The sequence below is a fragment of the Trachemys scripta genome, chromosome 3 (genome assembly GCF_013100865.1).
Source record: "Trachemys scripta elegans isolate TJP31775 chromosome 3, CAS_Tse_1.0, whole genome shotgun sequence".
Classification (NCBI taxonomy): domain Eukaryota; kingdom Metazoa; phylum Chordata; order Testudines; family Emydidae; genus Trachemys; species Trachemys scripta.
The window spans coordinates 125922504-125940892 of NC_048300.1; the positions used below are offsets into that span (position 1 = coordinate 125922504).

At 41.5% G+C, this 18389-nt stretch overlaps 1 protein-coding gene across 2 annotated transcripts in view; it reads left to right on the forward strand.

Annotated features, from left to right (window-relative positions):
* HACE1 (HECT domain and ankyrin repeat containing E3 ubiquitin protein ligase 1) overlaps positions 1 to 18389 on the forward strand; it is a 91525-nt gene that overhangs the window by 22909 nt on the left and 50227 nt on the right. The window contains exons 10-11 of one of the 2 annotated variants that reach the window (XM_034765970.1): positions 4226 to 4332; positions 14265 to 14511. In XM_034765970.1, the coding sequence (XP_034621861.1) occupies positions 4226 to 4332; positions 14265 to 14511 (354 nt within the window). The remainder of the gene's footprint in view (positions 1 to 4225; positions 4333 to 14264; positions 14512 to 18389) is intronic. The other variant, XM_034765971.1, reaches the window with a different exon arrangement.

The following is an 18389-nucleotide window of genomic DNA, read 5'->3' on the forward strand; positions in this document are numbered from 1 at the left end:
CCAGCAGTTCTGGGGCAGAACCCATTAAACATGGAGAACTGGGGAGGGGGGCGTATGTATGTATATATTGTACAGAACTTCATGTTCTGATAAAGATGTACTGATTTAACATGAAAATGTACAATGAGGTAGTCCAGTGATTGTTAATATGTACTAATTTCTACCATGGAGTGCTGGCCTGAAATTCACTTTAGATTACAAGTAAATGAGTCTGGAGTCTATCTAGAGCCCTGTTAATGTGCTGTCTGATCTGGACAGAATAAGAACTGGAAGAGTAGCCTTTTGTAGGTTCTTAGCAAAAAATCTTTGGTACAGCACTATAAATGCACATTGTACTTCAGAATGAGGAATATTCTCCTTAAATAATAGCTTCTGCAGATACACTCTAAAATGGGTATGTGAGATATGCCCTGAATCATTTGGAAGATAACTATTATTCATGTCCCTCCCTCCCAGATTCTTCTCTAATCTGTACCCACAGTTGATGAATCTTGAAATAATTTCCAGCCCATTTCCTTCTGAATAGTTCTCTACCTTATTCCCTTTACTAGTATAAACAGGGTCAGCCTTAGGGAAAATGGCATCCTGGGCAAACTCGTATTTTGGTGCCCTGCGGGGTCCCCATTCTACCATCAGCCCTGGCCCCCACAGCTCCCTGGGCTCCCCACACCCCTCATCTCCATGCCCCGCTCCTTCTCCGCAGTTCTTAATTTGTATTGAAAGAGGTGCCAGAGGTCAGCCCCAGCACCAATTAAGCACTGACTGGACAACCTGATGGTGGCTGCTGGTCAGGTGCCCAGCTCTGAAGGCAAAGCCACTGCCAGCAGCAGTGCAGAAATAAGGGTGGCATGGTATATGGTGTATTGCCACCCTTACTTCTGCGCTGTTGCTGTGGTTCGTAGTGCCTGGTGCTCAGCCTGCAGCTCAAGGTGGGCTTTGTGCTGTCACATGGGGGCTGTATCTTACCAAAGCCCACAGCCCTTCTGCAACCCTCTGGCCACTCCTGGCTCACCAGGGGCATCATTTCAGATTTTGTGGGATCGGGGGCTACTTAGACATCTGAAAACTTTAGGTTTTTTTGCAGTTAATAACTTAAGAATTAGCTGACAGGAGCACTGTATCTAATTGCTATATAAAGATAGAAAAATATATACAAACTCAAACTAAAGCCACATTTTAAGTTTATATGTAAATTTAGAACAATGAGGAGCAGCAAGATATTCCCAATTCCAAGCCTTGAGGAGTCCATTTTGGAGCTTTAGTACAGATATCAGAAACACAAGTTTGATATTTTGGACATTATCTTTAGTAGAGAGAAATAAAATCTGCTTACTTTCTCTAACGCACTCTGTTACTTCCATTATCTACTGTATTTTAGTCAGTTGTTTTTCACTCCATTAAAAATGTATTTAATTTTAACATATGTGATTAAGGATTCTTCTCTTTTAGTAAAAATGGGAATTCTCCTAATTTATTTTGGAATTTGTTCACCGATGACGATCATGTGCGTGACTCACTAACCTTTGACTCCATCATTGCTATGAGTATCATACTTTGAACTGCATTTATTTTCATACAAATTTTAAGTTATTTTACCGATATAACTAAAAATAAGTGACCTTCCTCTGCACAGTGTCTAAAGTTATGTGTTTAGCTAACTTTTTTTAAACTGGCTCTGCTAAAGTGAATACAAACAAAATTTACATTCTAGAAGGATACCGTTATTTGGTTGTACCACTTTAAATAATGAATTACAAAGCACAATATTGTAATAAAAGTAGTAATGATAAATTATTCCAGCCAGGCATTTTAGAACTCAGTACTTTTAAGCATAGGAGAGAAATAAAATTATGAAATGCGCAGACCAGTAAAAAAACTAAAATAACAGTACTGTAATCCTTAACGAGCTTTGAAAGAATAAAATTACAGAGAATATATGTGCATTGCGCATTTCAACAGGGAAGTACCAAGAAGTAACAACAACAATAATACTAGTATGTGTTGCGGGGAGAGTGTGTGTGTGTATGAGAGAGGGAGAGAGAGACCGAGACAGTGCGCTATCTCTTTAAGCACAGCGCTCACTAGTCTGAAGTCCAGCAGCTCCCACTCATGACTAGGGCCCTACCAAATTCACAGTTCACTTTGGTCAATTTCATGGACACAGGGGGCGGAAGCCTCGAGCTTAGGCAGGAGCTGTCGGGGTTGAAAGCCCCGAGTCCTGGCTGGAGCAGCGAGGGGTGGCAGCCCCTAGCCGAGAGCTCCGAGTCCAGGTGGAAGCCAAGGAGGTGCGGGGGTTGGCAGCCCTGAGCCTGGCAGGAGTTGCGGGGGCTGGAGCTGTGGGGGTGGCAGCCCCCAACCCAGGTCCTTAAGCCTGGGCAAGAGCTGCAGGGGGTGGAAGCCCCGAGTCCCAGCAGGAGCCACTTTGGGGGGCAGGGGTGGCAGCCTCAAGTCTGGGAAGGCCAGCCCGGGTGCCCTGAGCTTGAGCAAGAGCTGCAGGGGGAGGCAACCTCCAGCCCAGCTCTGGGGCTGCTGCAGTGCAGAAGTGAGGGTGCTGTGGAGGTGTGTCTGATCTCTCTCTGATAACAGCTGTGAAGGGGAAGGACAAGTCCTGTCCCTCCCCAGCCCAGCTGATTTCAGGGAGATCAGATTTCACTGGGAAGGGCTTATTTCACAGTCCCTGACAAGTTTTTCAGGTTGTGAAATTGGTAGGGCCCTACTTATGACCCAGAGGCAGCAGCACAGACTCCTGCCCCCCACTCCAGCTCAATGGAAACTGGGTACCTGGGTGGGGAGATGGGGATGCCCCAAAATCAGCCCCCCACCTGTGCCCTGCACAGCAGACAGGATGGTCTCAGGAGCAGCTTGGCCGGGGCAGCTCCAAGCTGAGGTGGAGACAGGAGAAGCAGGTGGCTGCAGATGGCCACGGAGCAGCAGGGGGAGGAGGGGGAGGATACCCTGCTCTGAAAGTGCCCCCCTCAGCAAGGCGCCAGGGTCAGTCACCCAGCCCACCCCAAAGTCGGGTCCTGAGAATAACGTAGTTGTGGTGGAGTATACAAACCCCATATTGGCCAGGAAGGGGTTAATAAGCTGCAGTGACCCCAGTCAGCCTGGGTGTCAGGCCGGAAGGAGGAGTTGGAAGGAAGAAGCACTGCTCATCTGGATGCTGACCTGGAATGAGAGTAGACTGGCAGCTACCACATCAGGCAAGAAACCTGGGTAGGGCTGGAAACTGACTAGAGACTGTAATGTGCCAGAGACTCCCTGCGGGAGGGTAGGTCTGACACAGACGGCTCATTTGAATGGTTACCAGAAATCCCCTGGTGTGCATGAAGGCAAGAAGCTGCAGCTGGGGTCTGTATGACAAGAAGAAGGCTGAAAGCTGAGCTCAGCAGGGCTGAAGATTCTTTTGGGTTATGTTTGAGGAAAAGTTTTTTTTTTTTTTTCTTCTTTTGGTGGTGGGGGGGAATGGATGCAAGAATATGCATGAAGAGAAAGGAATAGGAAAAATAACAAGGGATGACAGCAGGCATAAAAGGATGTAGTGAAGAGCACAGATGGAAGATTTTTGTGACTGGGAAAACTTTCAAGGTCCTGGACAGTGAAGGGTGCAGATGAGGGGTGAAAGGAGGAACTGAAGGTAGAGAAGAGACTTTGGATGTTGACAAGATAAGTCTGCTTGGGAGAAGTAAAGTTGTTTAGCAAGGAAGAGGAGAGAATGGATTTAAAGAGCTGGTGGTTAGCACAATTTGGACTTTGGAGCTCATCACTATTTGAATAAGAATGGAGGTAGTGAAAGGTTGAGATTCAAAATTTGGGATCAACCAGGCTATCGGTATAACATTATAGGCAGCAAAGGAACAAATCAAGAAACTTAGTCATATTGGCAGAGTGATGAAGCTTGTGCTGGACTTGAATTTGCATTCTTACAAAAAAAAAATGGCACTTTGCTTAATGATGAATTTTATTAGTACTTTCAGAGCATTTATTCATGCTATATTCTTAAATCCTTTAATACAAAAACTAACTTCTAAAATATACATTTTTTAATAGATTTTCAGTTTAAAAGATCTTATTGAGTATTAGTTGCTAATTATGAAATGGTTGTGCACATACATATTGCTGTTTCTATGGGGTTCCTGCCTCACCTAGCTATGTTATGTTCTAGATTAATCTGTAATAGAACACTTAGTAATATCGCATGTTATCTACTTTATTTTATATCCAGTTGCGGCAAGTTCTAGAACACTTGTCCCAGCAGAGTGAAAGCCAGTACCTTAAGATCCTAACAAGCCTTGCTGAAGTTGCTACAACAAATGGTCACAAACTACTGAGGTAAGTGTCAAAATATGTAAGTAGGTCAGTAATGAAAAATATGTTTAAAGACACTTGTTATATCAAGAACAGAATATTTATTTTCACTTGATTTCTCGCCCACATGAAGACAAATATCAGTCATATTTGGTAGAAATATTTGAAGAAAGGCCAAGCTAGTGGGGCTTTCATATTGCATTTTAAAAGAATCTTTTTAAAAGGTTCTTTAAAAGAAACAGTCCAGTTTTTTTTAGTGGAGATCAGGTAGGTATTATGATTTTTGGGGCTCTGTAGTGCCAAATCTAGGATCTAGTGGAGTTTTCTGCCACCTCTTTTCACTTGAAAGGGCAGATTAGGGTCAGGTAGTAAGCTGCAAAGCATGGGGCCCATAGTCCTTTTTTGAGATTTTAGGTAAGTACATCTTTAGGATGGGTTTATTACACTGCTCTACAGCCAAAATGCTTCTGAAATAAATGTAGTCAAACTTTACTAATTCTGGGTCACTGAGAACGAAAATGATGCTTAAAATTGTTGATTGGCTCTAGTTTTCAAGATATGCTATTGGGTCAGTATATACGACCCTTGACTTGGGAATGGCGGAGGATAAGTGAGTTAAAGGGAAGGGATCTCCAATTTAAACCAGAAATGACTAAAATACATCTTGGACTAGATCTATGAATAAATCTATGACTGGGTTTGGACAGTACTTGCTTTTTAGGCAAAACAATGAATGATGCAATCTGAAGCTGGTATTGCATCATACATGATATGAATTGCATCATGTTATTCCTAGAAGTCATGGATGATGCAATCATAACGAAGCTTACATCACTCTGCTGAACAAATTGCCCTATATCCGCTCTAGAAATCATACAGTGTCGTGCTCTCTTATTTGTCAGTGTTTGATTTTTGCAAAGGGACACATTTCTGTTTAGCCAAAGTGAGCAGAGATGCCTCGTACTTGTGTGAACAGTGCAGATAACTTCTGCTGTTTGTGGTGAAGTGACTTTTGCATCACAAAAGCACAGTATAACCACTATGGTTAAGAAAGCCTATCACCTTTATTTTGGTTGCAAAATTGGAGCTCAGGACAAGAGGAGGGCCCCACACATATGCTGCAACACTTGTGCAACAAATCTTCGCCAGTGGTTGAACAGGAAAAGGAAATCTATGCCTTTTGCAGTGCCAATGATTTGGAGAGAGCCAACAGATCATACCAGCAATTGTTACTTCTGCTTGGTGCCTCCAGTTGGGAAAGGTGTGTCAAAGAAGAAAAAGTGGACTGTGCATTATCCAAACATTCCATCAGCTATACGCCCAGTACCCCACGGAGAAGGATTGCCAGTTCCTGATGCACCAGAATCATTCTCACTTGAGTCAGACGAGGAAGAGGATGAAACTTCTGGTCCTGAACCGTCAATGTCACAGGACCCACATTTTCTCCCATCCTCCTCCTCTGAACCGTACCTCATAACACAAGATGAACTGAATGACTTTGTCAGGGATTTGGAACTACCCAAGAGTAAGGCAGAGCTGTTGGGCTCCAGACTACAGCAGTGGAATCTCCTGGCAGGTGATGTTAGGGTTTCCATGTTCCGTGACCGTCAAAAGGATCTTGTCCCATTCTTCTTCATGGAAGGTGATCTTGTAGCCTGCAAAAACAGCGATGGTGTGATGGCAGCCCGCAACATTGTTCACGATCCAGATGAGTGGAGACTGTTCATTGATTCATCGAAGACGAGTCTTAAAGCTGTTTTACTGCATAATGGCAATGTTTTGCCATCAATTCCAGTTGGTCATGCAGTCCATATGAAGGAAACCTATGACAACATGAAACAACTTTTGAGGTGCATAAACTATGATTAACATCAGTGGCAGCTTTGTGGCGATTTGAAGGTTGTTGCTCTCTTGCTTGGTCTGCAGACTGGATACACAAAGTACTGCTGTTTTCTCTGTGAATGGGATAGTCGTGCAAGAGATTCCCACTACATCAAGAAAGATTGGCCACTCCAACAGTCATTGGAGCCTGGGAGGAAAAGTGTTCAGCATCCACCACTTGTTGAATCAAGGAAGATTTTGTTACCACGCTTACACATGAAGCTGGGTCTGCTGAAGAACTTTGTCAAGGCCATTGACAAAACACAAGCAGCTTTCAAGTACCTCCGTGGAAAATTTCCAAGGTTAAGTGAAGCTAAGATAAAGGAAGGTGTCTTTGTTGGTCCTCAGATTCGTGAACTTCTTCAAGATGATGCATTTGACCATGTACTGCATGGCAAGGAAAAAACGGCATGGAAAGCCTTCTTCCAGTTAGTAGCAATAAACTTTCTCGGAACCAACAAGGCAGACAACTACAGATTGTTGGTGGAAAACCTCAAGGCATACAAAAGCCTTGGTTGCAACATGTCACTAAAGATGCATTTTTTTTGCACTCTCATCTAGATTTTTTTCCACAGAACTGCGGAGCAGTGAGCGACGAGCACGGCGAGCGATTTCACCAGGACATTGCAACAATGGAGAAACGCTATCAGGGCAAATGGAGCCCATCAATGCTTGCAGACTATTGCTGGACAGTGACAAGAGATGCTCCATTTAATGAATACAAGAGACAAGCCAAGAAGCGCCGAGTAGACACTGAATAGGACTAAACTATGTACATAATAGTTTTTTACCTTTTTGTTTCATAATAAATTTTATTTATATAACCCTTTTGCTGATTTTTAAAGTGTTACATAAACAGGACAGGTGAAATATTATCATGTAAAGCAACCATAAACACATGAAAAGACCTACGTTTACAATTTATGATTAAAACTCTATCTACACAATATACATAGACATAAAATGTAAAAACTTAAATATCTTAGAAACAGTAGCCAATCAGTTGTTTTAATTGTCATATTGAATTCAGCACATCAAAATACATAATAGCACATTTTATCTCTGAAGCAGACGACTTCTCAAAAATTGTAGACCAGTGTTATGGGCTAATGCATTTTGTTTAGTTGTCAAGATCATCCAAATTCAACTGTTGGACAGATTCTGTAAACTGTCTGCCGAGCTGTGAAATCCATATACCACCTCCTGGCCCTTTCCTGCTGCCTATTTCCTAGTCATCTCTTTTGTACCTTTTTAATCTCAGCTTGTGTGCCTGTGTTGATAATACTCAACCATGTGTCTTAAGAATCCTTAATGACCGTGTAATGGGTTAGACCCCCTTTAGGAAGCCACCTGATGTATTAAGGTTTCATGAAGACTCTCCTTCTGCTCCACTAGTCTGGACTCCCTCTCCCTCTTTTGCTGAATTAGGCTCTCCGGCCTCTTGCAGCAAGCACACACACAGGATTGGAAAAAGGAACTATAGTGCCCATATTTAAAAAAGAGAACCCGGGCAACTACAGACCAGTCAGCCTCACTTCAGTCCCCAGCGAAAACATGGAGCAGGTCCTTAGGGAATCCATTTTGAAGCACTAGGAAGAGAGGAAGGTGATCAGGAACAGTCAGCATGGATTCACCAAGGGCAAGTCATGCCTGACCAACCTGATTGCCTTCTATGATGAGATAACTGGCTCTGTGGATATGGGGAAAGCAGTGGATGTGATATATCTTGACTTGAGCAAATTTTTGATATGGTCTCCCACAGTATTCTTGCCAGCAAGTTAAGAAAGCATGGATTGGATGAATGGACTATAAGGTGGATAGAAAGCTGGCTAGATTGTTGGGCTCAACGGGTAGTGATCAACGGCTTGATGTCTAGTTGGCAGCCGGTATCCAGCAGAGTGCCCCAGGGGTTGGTCCTGGGGCCGGTTTTGTTCAACATCTTCATTAATGATCTGGATGATGGGATTAATTGCACTCTCTGCAAGTTTGCAGATGACACTAAGATGGCAGGAGAGGTAGATATGATGGTGAGTAGGGATAGGGTCCAGAGGGACCTAGGCAAATTGGAGGATTGGGCTAAAAAAAAATCTGATGAGGTTCAACAAGGACAAGTGCAAAGTTCTGCACTTAGGAAGGAAGAATCCCATGCACCGCTACAGGCTGGGGACTGACTGGCTAAGCAGCAGTTCAGCAGAAAAGGACCTGGGGATTACAGTGGACTAGAAGCTGGATATGAGTCAGCAGTGTGCCCTTGTTGCCAAGAAGGCCAATGGCATATTGGGCTATATTAGGAGGAGCATTGCCAGCAGATCGAGGGAAGTGATTATTCCCCTATTTTCGGCAATGGTGAGGCCACACCTGGAGAGCATCCAGTTTTGGTCCCCCCACTACAGAAGGGATGTGGACAAATTGGAGAGAGTCCAGTGGAGGGCAACGAAAATGATTAGGGGGCTGGGGCACATGACTTACAAGGAGAGGCTGAGGAAACTGGGGTTATTTTTCTGCAGAAGAGAAGAGTGAGGGGGGATTTGATAGCACCCTTCAATTACCTGAAGGGGGGTTCCAAAGAGGATGGAGCTAGGCTGTTCTCAGTTGTGGCAGATGACCGAACAAGAAGCAATGGTCTCAAGTTGCAGTGGGGGACATCTAAGTTCGATATTCAGAAACACTGTTTCTCTAGGAGGGTGGTGAAGCACTGGAATAGCTTATCTAGGGAGGTGGTGGAATCTCCATCCTTAGAGGTTTCTAAAGCCCGGCTTGACAAATCCTTGGTTGGGATGATTTAGTTGGTGTTGGTCCTGCTTTGAGCAGGGGATTGGACTAGATGACCTCCTGAGATCTCTTCCAACCCTAATATTCTATGATTCTATCCTTGCATACAAGGTACTCCTGTCTCCCATGCTTCATTTTGCTTCTGCTGTCTAACACTAGCATTTTCCTTAAGTTGATTTCTCTTCTCACATCTAGCCTCTCTGCAAATCAGACTTCTGCTGTTTGACAGCATTGTCTTAAGCATTCCTCTGAAGCATCTGAACCATGTTGTTGTTGCAGGCTGGATCCTGGTCTACATGGGCCTCACCTCTGATCCTATATGGCTATGTATGCCACTACCTCAACTTCATGTCTGTTGCCATCCTCATCCATTCCCTCACCTTCTCTCACTTTAATAACACCTGTATAAGTATCTTACGTCCCCATTCTTCAGACTAATGTGCAAAAAGTGGATGTCAGTATTTTTGCATACAAGTGTACGTACTTCTCTAGTGTCAAATTATTACGCTGGCTCTTTGTACGTTAGAGAACTCCATTCAAAGAAGATTTTTGTCTTTGTAAGCCTACTAAAATGTCCTGGTAGGATCTTGCCCCTGGATATGTTTGCTGACACCCAGAAGAAGCTGGTTCTTTCTTTGAATTTGCTCTAAGGAGCACTTCTGAGAAACAGCTCCTGACATTGACAATATATTTTCTGCACCTTCCTCCACCTAAGTCCATTCTTCCTCTGTTGTTCTACATCTTTCATTGCTGTACGCAATATATAGTGTGTCGTGGGATATAGGTTTTACCTCAGACCTTGTATTCTACTTGCTAACTCTGTCTGATACTCAAGTATCAGAGGGGTAGCCGTGTTAGTCTGCATCTGTAAAAAGCGACAGAGTCCTGTGGCACCTTATAGACTAACAGACGTTTTGGAGCATAAGCTTTCGTGGGTGAATACTCACTTCATCAGATGCATGTAGTGGAAATTTCCAGAGGCAGGTATAAATATGCAGGCAAGAATCAGTCTNGTCTATCCAATTAACACCCTCTCTCTAAATCACTCCTTTTCCAGAAAGCTTTCAAGAAGGTTTTAATGAGACAATTCCACTCTGGAGTTATCTTATTTAAGTTAGCCCTTTTACAGAAAGTTTCATTCACTTCTCTAGCAAGGGACAAGAGAGTCTGTGCCAATCCATTACTACTGAAAGCAATTAAATCTGGTAAACTTTCCTGTAGAAAGTAAGAGGTATTTTATGCCGACAACGAGATTGTGTGAAGTAACAAAGAAGGTCAGTGCAAGACAGACAGAGTCCTGTGGCACCTTATAGACTAACAGACGTTTTGGAGCATAAGCTTTCGTGGGTGAATACTCACTTCATCAGATGCATGTAGTGGCATGCATCTGATGAAGTGAGTATTCACCCACGAAAGCTTATGCTCCAAAACGTCTGTTAGTCTATAAGGTGCCACAGGACTCTGTCTGTCTTGCACTGACCTTCTTTGTTACTTCACACAATCTCGTTGTCGGCATAAAATACCTCTTACTTTCTACAGGAAAGTTTACCAGATTTAATTGCTTTCAGTAGTAATGGATTGGCACAGACTCTCTTGTCCCTTGCTAGAGAAGTGAATGAAACTTTCTGTAAAAGGGCTAACTTAAATAAGATAACTCCAGAGTGGAATTGTCTCATTAAAACCTTCTTGAAAGCTTTCTGGAAAAGGAGTGATTTAGAGAGAGGGTGTTAATTGGATAGACCCTCTGCATCAAGGAAAGGAAGGGACTTGTTCGGGCAATGCTCATGAACTGTTTGAGGGAAGTTGGCAGCTTGCCCTTTCAATCAACAGGGGATCAAATAGGTCCCCTTTCACTCCCAACAAAATTTGTTTTACCAGGATTGTTGAGTATGGATCCAAATTGTAGGTAGCAGGTCAGAGCTTCTTACTATGTCTAGAACTTCAGATTCTTCCACAGACTCATTTGTTGCCTTCTCCTTTTGACATGGATCTACTTCACTAGATAAACATTTAAAGGTATATTTAAAAAATATATTGGTTCATCTCTACTTAAACAACATTAAAGTGCATTGGTTTAATGCCATTTTAATTTTATGTATTGCATACAAAGATGAACTCACTTTTTTTTGTTCTTGTTTTAAAAGACCTGTAGACATTTGAGTTGAACACCAGATTAATTGCATACTTTGTTGCAATGCATTTTTTTAGGTTTCTAAATTAATGGAGTCCCAACAAATGTACCACCGTGTAAGATGGTGGTATCACAAACAGCACAGAATCCTGCTGAAGCATGAAAGCAACCTATAGGAGTCAGCTAATAGAAATGGAGTGGTATTTTTGTATATGCAGTGTGGAGTAGTTTCAATTCTTAATATTTTATACCTCAAAGGGTATAATTAAAAAAACTTGGCAAAATACTGTCAGATTTAAAAAAAACAAACAAACTCTTCGTTGATTATTCCCCCTTCCTACATTACAGGTCATCTCTATGCTTCAAGGTTTTTTAGTGGTTATTTTGTTACCAGCATCGTGCAGGTGAAGAAATGGTACTTGAGAGATCCTGTGTTTAGTTCTCTGTCACAGGCTTTAAGTGATTTGCCCAAGGTCACGCTTGAATCTCTGTGCCTGAGTTCCCCATATGTAAAATGGGGATAATACTTTCCACCTCACAGAAGTGGCTCAAATAAATTGAGGTAGTCAGGTATTAGTGTTGGGGGTCACGAGTACCTAGACAGTGTGTGCTGATGCTTGTATAGTTAACCTTCTTTGTAACTAAGGGAGGCTAGTTTTGCAGGTGGAACAATGCGATTAGTATCTCTTTTTAATACTCAGCATGTCTAGTATAGCTTTTCTGCAATGTATATAGCAGATGTGGTGGGATACTTTTGGCAGAGGAGGACTGGATGGAACGCAATCCAGGATTCATTAATACTAGTTTAGGGAAAATGTTAGCTTATTTCTTCTTTTGGGCTGGTCATATACTTATGAAGCATTCTCAGCCTGGGAAGCAAAAGATTGGAACCAAATTCTAATGTGGAAAGAATTGCCACTAGGGCCACTAGGCCATTGATACACATGGATGGATTAAGTTTTTCTCAGATATTTAAATTAAAATGTCTGTATTCAGAAACTTTGGTGGTGACTAGATAAGAAACTCCCAAATGATAAATGTATGGCTATGACCAAGGCCTTAGGTGACCACAATTTTGTTTTTCTTTTTCCTTTTTTTAAAATTAACTAGGGGAAAATGCAGCCTTTTCTATCATGTTGTAATACTATTTTTTGTTAATCCTGGTTTACAAAAAGCTCCCTAGTTTTTGATCAATAACAAGCAGGAAAGATGTGAACTCTACATATCACTTTTCCAAAAAGGTGTTATTTTAAATCCTCAAATATTTTAGTAGTAACTTTTTTATTTAAAAAAGGCAGTCTTTAAAAATGCAGTTTTCCCCCTTCTTTGTTTCCTTTTTTAGAGGATGAACCCTTTGACCCCATCAAAATCAGAACAGGTGCTGTCTTTCTTTGTCTAGTATAGTGCTTCATATGCTGTTGGCACTCTAATGTTGCTTGAACCGGTTTTACATGTGGTTTGGTCTGGTTTAGGTTCTCATTGTTAAAAATGGTTATGCTACCTTCTGTGACGGATAGGCAAACCATGTTCTAAGAAATATTGAAAACTGGCTCATATGACATTTTAATACGCAGTGTTTATATACTATGTCTAAGCTATTGCAGCAGATCTAGGCTGCTTCCTCACTGACAAATCTTTAAGGAATATTATAATACTGTTGGCTTTATTTGGTATGCTGCATAGATTGGAACAACTTATGCTATAACATTAACATTCGCTAGTTCAGTAACCTAATCAGGGCACTATAACAACACCCTTCAAGATAGTAGGTGAGCAGGTAAATGGATTCTTATAACCATGTCACCACACACATCTCAAAAACCAGAGGGTATAATTTATTGCAGGGATTTTCAACCTTTCCTTTCTGAGCCCCCCCAACATGCTAAAAAAAATTCCATGGCCCACTTGTGCCACAACTGTTTTTCTGCATATAAAAGCCAGGGCTGTGTTGGGTAGCAAGCAGGGCAATTGCCTGGGCCCCCATGCCACAGGGGGTCCCATGAAGCTAAGTCGCTCAGGCCTGGTTGGCAGGGCTTGGGGCCCCTGGGCTTCAGCCCCATGTGGTGGGGCTTCGGCTTTCTGCCCTGGGCCCTAGCAAGTGTAATGTCGCGTCGGCCTTGCTTGGCGGACTCCCTGAAACCTGCTTGTGGACCCCCAGGGGGCCCCAGACCCTTGGTTGAGAACCACTGTTTTATTGTATTTAAAGTCAGAGTTGACACTCAACAACTGTATTTTAATATGCTAGATACTAAGTTTAACTCCTTGAAGTTGTTTAAAACTGTGTTATGGTGTCTTCAGATTTTTCATAGAGGACAAGCATTCTTTTTACCAGGCTTGAAACATTCTTGAAGCTTGGTTGTACAGCTTGTTAACAGAAAGCAATCTGAACATGGTTGAGTCTGTGGTGTTTAATGAATTTACTAATATCTAGATTATATATTGATAATTACACTGATGGTGCAAGGATACCGGTCTACAGTTGAAGTTCTGTCCAATCTAGTCACACAGGTATTAAACTTTTTATTTATTTAGTAAGTGTGACTTTTTTGAATATTATTACATTATTACAATATTACTTGGGGCAAAATACTAGTTAGCATGCTGTTCATCACTAAACTTTTTTTTAGTGGAAGCAGTGTGATTTCTATCATCCTGGTCCAATAGCTGATCGAGGCAGATTGGTCTAATATAATGTATTCAGCGCAGTATTTTGCTAATACTGGACTTTAGCACAGTCTCTTTGGCTGGCACAGTTCTAGCAGTAGGCTGAAAGATAATTTCACTTGGAGAAAACATTTTTCTTTTGAGTCAGCTTGGTTTATGATTAGTGGTGTGCTAAGACCTTACTGTTGTAGATAGCATCTCTTACCCATGCTTCAGAAGTGGTGTAGGTATATACAAACACTAACCAAATGTACCCTAAAAGTTTGTATTTGCTATTTTTATTTAGCTATTATTGCAAAATATCTGGAATTTAAATATGGTTAGAAATCAGTAAAAATTACAGCATGTGTTCCTTGACCTTTTGGGCTAGGGAATAGGTCCATCATTTGTTAGCCATGTGTGTTGGAGAAGCATTAAATCCCCAAACATTGGGCTGTGTTTACCCCTTTATATACTGAATCATTTAATTTAGGGAAAAAATACTTAAATCCATTTTTTTTCCCCCCAGCTTGTCAAGTAACTATGAAGCTCAAATGAAGAGCCTCTTAAGGATCGTGAGGATATTTTGTCATGTCTTTCGCATTGGCCCATCCTCTCCCAATAATGGAAATGACATGGGCTACAATGGAAATAAAACTCCAAGAAGTCAGGTGTTCAAGGTCAGAAAAGTATATGACGTTGTTAGGAAGATAGACGTTAAAGAGATGAATTTCACAAAGCATGCATTCATTAATCAGACATCTCATGAACAGGAAGTAAGTTTTTGGTTGATACCCATATCTGTTTTTAAACTAGGCCCACCTCTTCACTTTTTGTGTAATCAATTTTTTTACATTATATTTTTTTACTGACCTACATTTTACCTATTCTTTTTCTCTTCTTAATTACTCCTACTAATAATCTCATGTAATTTATAAGACGTTTTAATTATCAATCTGTGTTTATTATGGTAGATCTTAGTTTTTTATTTCTGTTTTACGTTTAGTAGTATAGCTTGTAATCTCAATGCTATAACATTAGGAAATATACTAGAATGCATTAATGTAAATGCAAAATACAAGAATTAGAGATTTATCAGGTTTTGATCACTTCTCTTATCTGATTTCTCAAATTAGATTAAATTAATCTATTTCCCTTTTTACTTACATCACCAAATCTTTTCTGAAGTAACCTTGTTTAAGAACTTTCAACCAATAACTTTATTATTGAATACTTTAAAGCTTATTGGCTTTATAATATCTTGAAACATCTGCACAAAGCTCTATTAATGAAAAGTCTCACCTCTGAATGTATATTTTTCATGTATATGATACTTCAGTAGGAAATTGTGTAACTTGCTATTTTGTAAAGCATTCCATTTTTGCTATCCTCTAAATTCCTTCTTTTCAAAACACATCAGAGTTGTTACATTTTCTTTGACGTGAAAATCACGTTAGCATTGAGGTATGTATGTATCTATATTGAGGGATGAATATATTGGTAGAAACAAAGCAGCCCCAAAAAAGGATACTCAAAATTCAAACCTTGTAATTCTTCATTTTGTTGAATAGTGTCACCTACTGGAAGGAGGGGAGAAAATATATAAATTAGAAAGCCTCTGTTTCAGATATTGTCTAATTCTTGCTAATTAGCAAGTTAAGATTTAAAGCCATATTAGTACAGTACATAGTTAAATATACTAAACTCATGTATTTGAAAATATAAGTTTGCTTTATAGCATAAAAAGGCTATTACCAGTGTATTTTGAGAAAGCAATGTGATCTTAGTAATTCAAACCTTCCCCACAGCACTCTGCCATTAAATCTTTGTTGACAATAAAGGAGGACACTGTTTGAGTAGAGTTTAGTGATGTTCACTTGCCTATTAAGTTATTCAACTGTAAAATTTCAGTTTTAGGAAAAAGCTTGAGTTGTATTAGCAATATTTCTTCTGCAGTAGATTTCATATTTCCCAGTAGAGTCACTGAGAAAAAGCTTTTGATATGGGCTTTCACAGTATTCTTGCCAGCAAGTTAAAGAAGTATGGGCTGGATGAATGGACTAGAAGGTGGATAGAAAGCTGGCTAGATTGTTGGGCTCAACGGGTAGTGATCAATAGCTCCATGTCTAGTTGGCAGCCGGTATCAAGCGGGGTGCCCCAGAGGTTGGTCCTGGGGCCGGTTTTGTTCAATATCTTCATTAATGATCTGGAGGATGGCGTGGACTGCACCCTCAACAAGTTTGCAGATGATACTAAACTGGGAGAAGTGGTAGATACGCTGGAGGGTAGGGATAGGATACAGAGAGACCTAGACAATTAGAGGATTGGGCCAAAAGAAACCTGATGAGGGTCAACAAGGACAAGTGCAGAGTCCTACACTTAGGACGGAAGAATCCCATGCACTGCTACAGACTAGGGACCGAATGGCTAGGCAGCAGTTCTGCAGAAAAAGAGCTAGGGGTTACAGTGGATGAGAAGCTGGATATGAGTCAACAGTGTGCCCTTGTTGCCAAGAAGGCCAACGGCATTTTGGGTTGTATAAATAGGGGCATTGCCAGCAGATGGAGGGATGTGATCATTCCCTTCTATTCGACATTGGTGAGGCCTCATGTGGATTACTGTGTCCAGTTTTGGGCCCCACACTACAAGAAGGATGTGGAAAAATTGGAAAGTCCAGCGGAGGGCAACAAAAATGATTAGGGGGCTGAAGCACATTACTTAGGAGGAGAGGCTGAGGGAACTGGGATAGTTGAATCTGCAGAAGAGAAGAATGAAAGGGGGGATTTGATAGCTGCTAGGGGTTGCAAAGAGTCATAGATTCTAGGGCTGGAAGGGACCTCGAGAGGTTGAGTTCAGTCCTCTGCCCTCATGGCAGGACCAAATACTGTCTAGACCATCCCTGATACACATTTATCTAAACTACTCTTAAATATCTCCAGAGATGGAGATTCCACACCTCCCTAGGCAGTTTATTCCAGTGGTTAACCACCCTGACTGTTAGGAACTTTTTCCTAATGTCCAACCTAAACCTCCCTTGCTGCAGTTTTAGCCCATTGCTTTTTGCTATATCCTTAGAGGCTAAGATGAACAAGTTTTCTCCCTCCTCCTTGTGACACCCTTTTAGATACCTGAAAACTGCTATCATGTCCCCTCTTAGTCTTCTCTTTTCCAAACTAAACAAACCCAATTCTTTCAGCCTTCCTTCATAGATCATGTTCTCTAGACCTTTAATCATTTGTGTTGCTCTTCTCTGGACCCTCTCCAATTTCTCCACGTCTTTCTTGAAATGCGGTGGCCAGAACTGGACACACTATTCCAGTTGAGGCCTGACCAGCGCAGAGTAGAGCGGAAGAATGACTTCTCATGTCTTGCTCACAACACACCTGTTAGTGCATCCCAGAATCATGTTTGCTTTTTTTGCAACAGCATCACACTGTTGACTTACATTTAGCTTGTGGTCCACTATAACCCCTAGATCCCTTTCTGCTGTACTCCTTCCTAGACAGTCTCTTCCCATTCTGTATGTGTGAAACTGATTGTTCCTTCCTAAGTGGAGCACTTTGCATTTGTCTTTATTAAACTTCATCCTGTTTACCTCAGACCATTTCTCCAATTTGTTCAGATCATTTTGAATTATGACCCTATCCTCCAAAGCAGTTGCAATCCCTCCCAATTTGGTATCATCCACAAGCTTAATAAGCGTACTTTCTATGCCAATATCTAAGTCATTGATGAAGATATTGAACAGAGCCAGTCCCAAAACAGACCCCTGCGGAACCCCACTTGTTATACCAGGGGTAGGCAACCTATGGCACGCGTGCCGACGGCGGCATGCGAGCTGATTTTCAGTGGTACTCACACTACCCGGGTCCTGGCCACTGGTCCAGGGGGCTCTGCATTTTAATTTAATTTTAAATGAAGCGTCTTAAGCATTTTAAAAACCTTATTTACTTTAAACATACAACAATAGTTTAGTTACGTATTATAGACGTATAGAAAGAGACCTTCTAAAAACGTTAAAATGTATTACTGGCATGCGAAACCTTAAATTAGAGTGAATAAATGAAGACTCGGCACACCACTTCTGAAAGGTTGCCGATCCCTGTTATACCTTTCCAGCAGGATTGGGAACCATTAACTACTCTCTGAGTACGGTTATCCAGCCAGTTATGCACCCACCTTATAGTAGCCCCATCTAAGTTGTATTTGCCTAGTTTATTGATAAGAAGATCATGCGAGACCGTATCAAAAGCCTTACTAAAGTCTAAGTATACCACATCCACCACTTCTCCGTTATCCTATCAAAGAAAGCTATCAGATTGGTTTTACACGATTTGTTCTTTACAAATCCATGCTGGCTATTCCCTATCACCTTACCACCTTCCAAGTGTTTGCAGAGGATGGATCTAGACTGTTCTCAGTGGTACCTGATGACAGTACGAGGAGTAATGGTCTCAAGTTGCAGTGGGGGAGGTTTAGGTTGGATAATAGGAACAACTTTTTCACTAGGAGGGTGGTGAAGCACTGGAATGGGTTACCTAGGGAGATGGTGGAATCCCCTTCCTTAGAGGTTTTAAAGGTCAGGCTTGACAAAGCCTTGGCTGGGATGATTTAGTTGGGGATTGGTCCTACTTTGAGCAGGGGGTTGGACTAG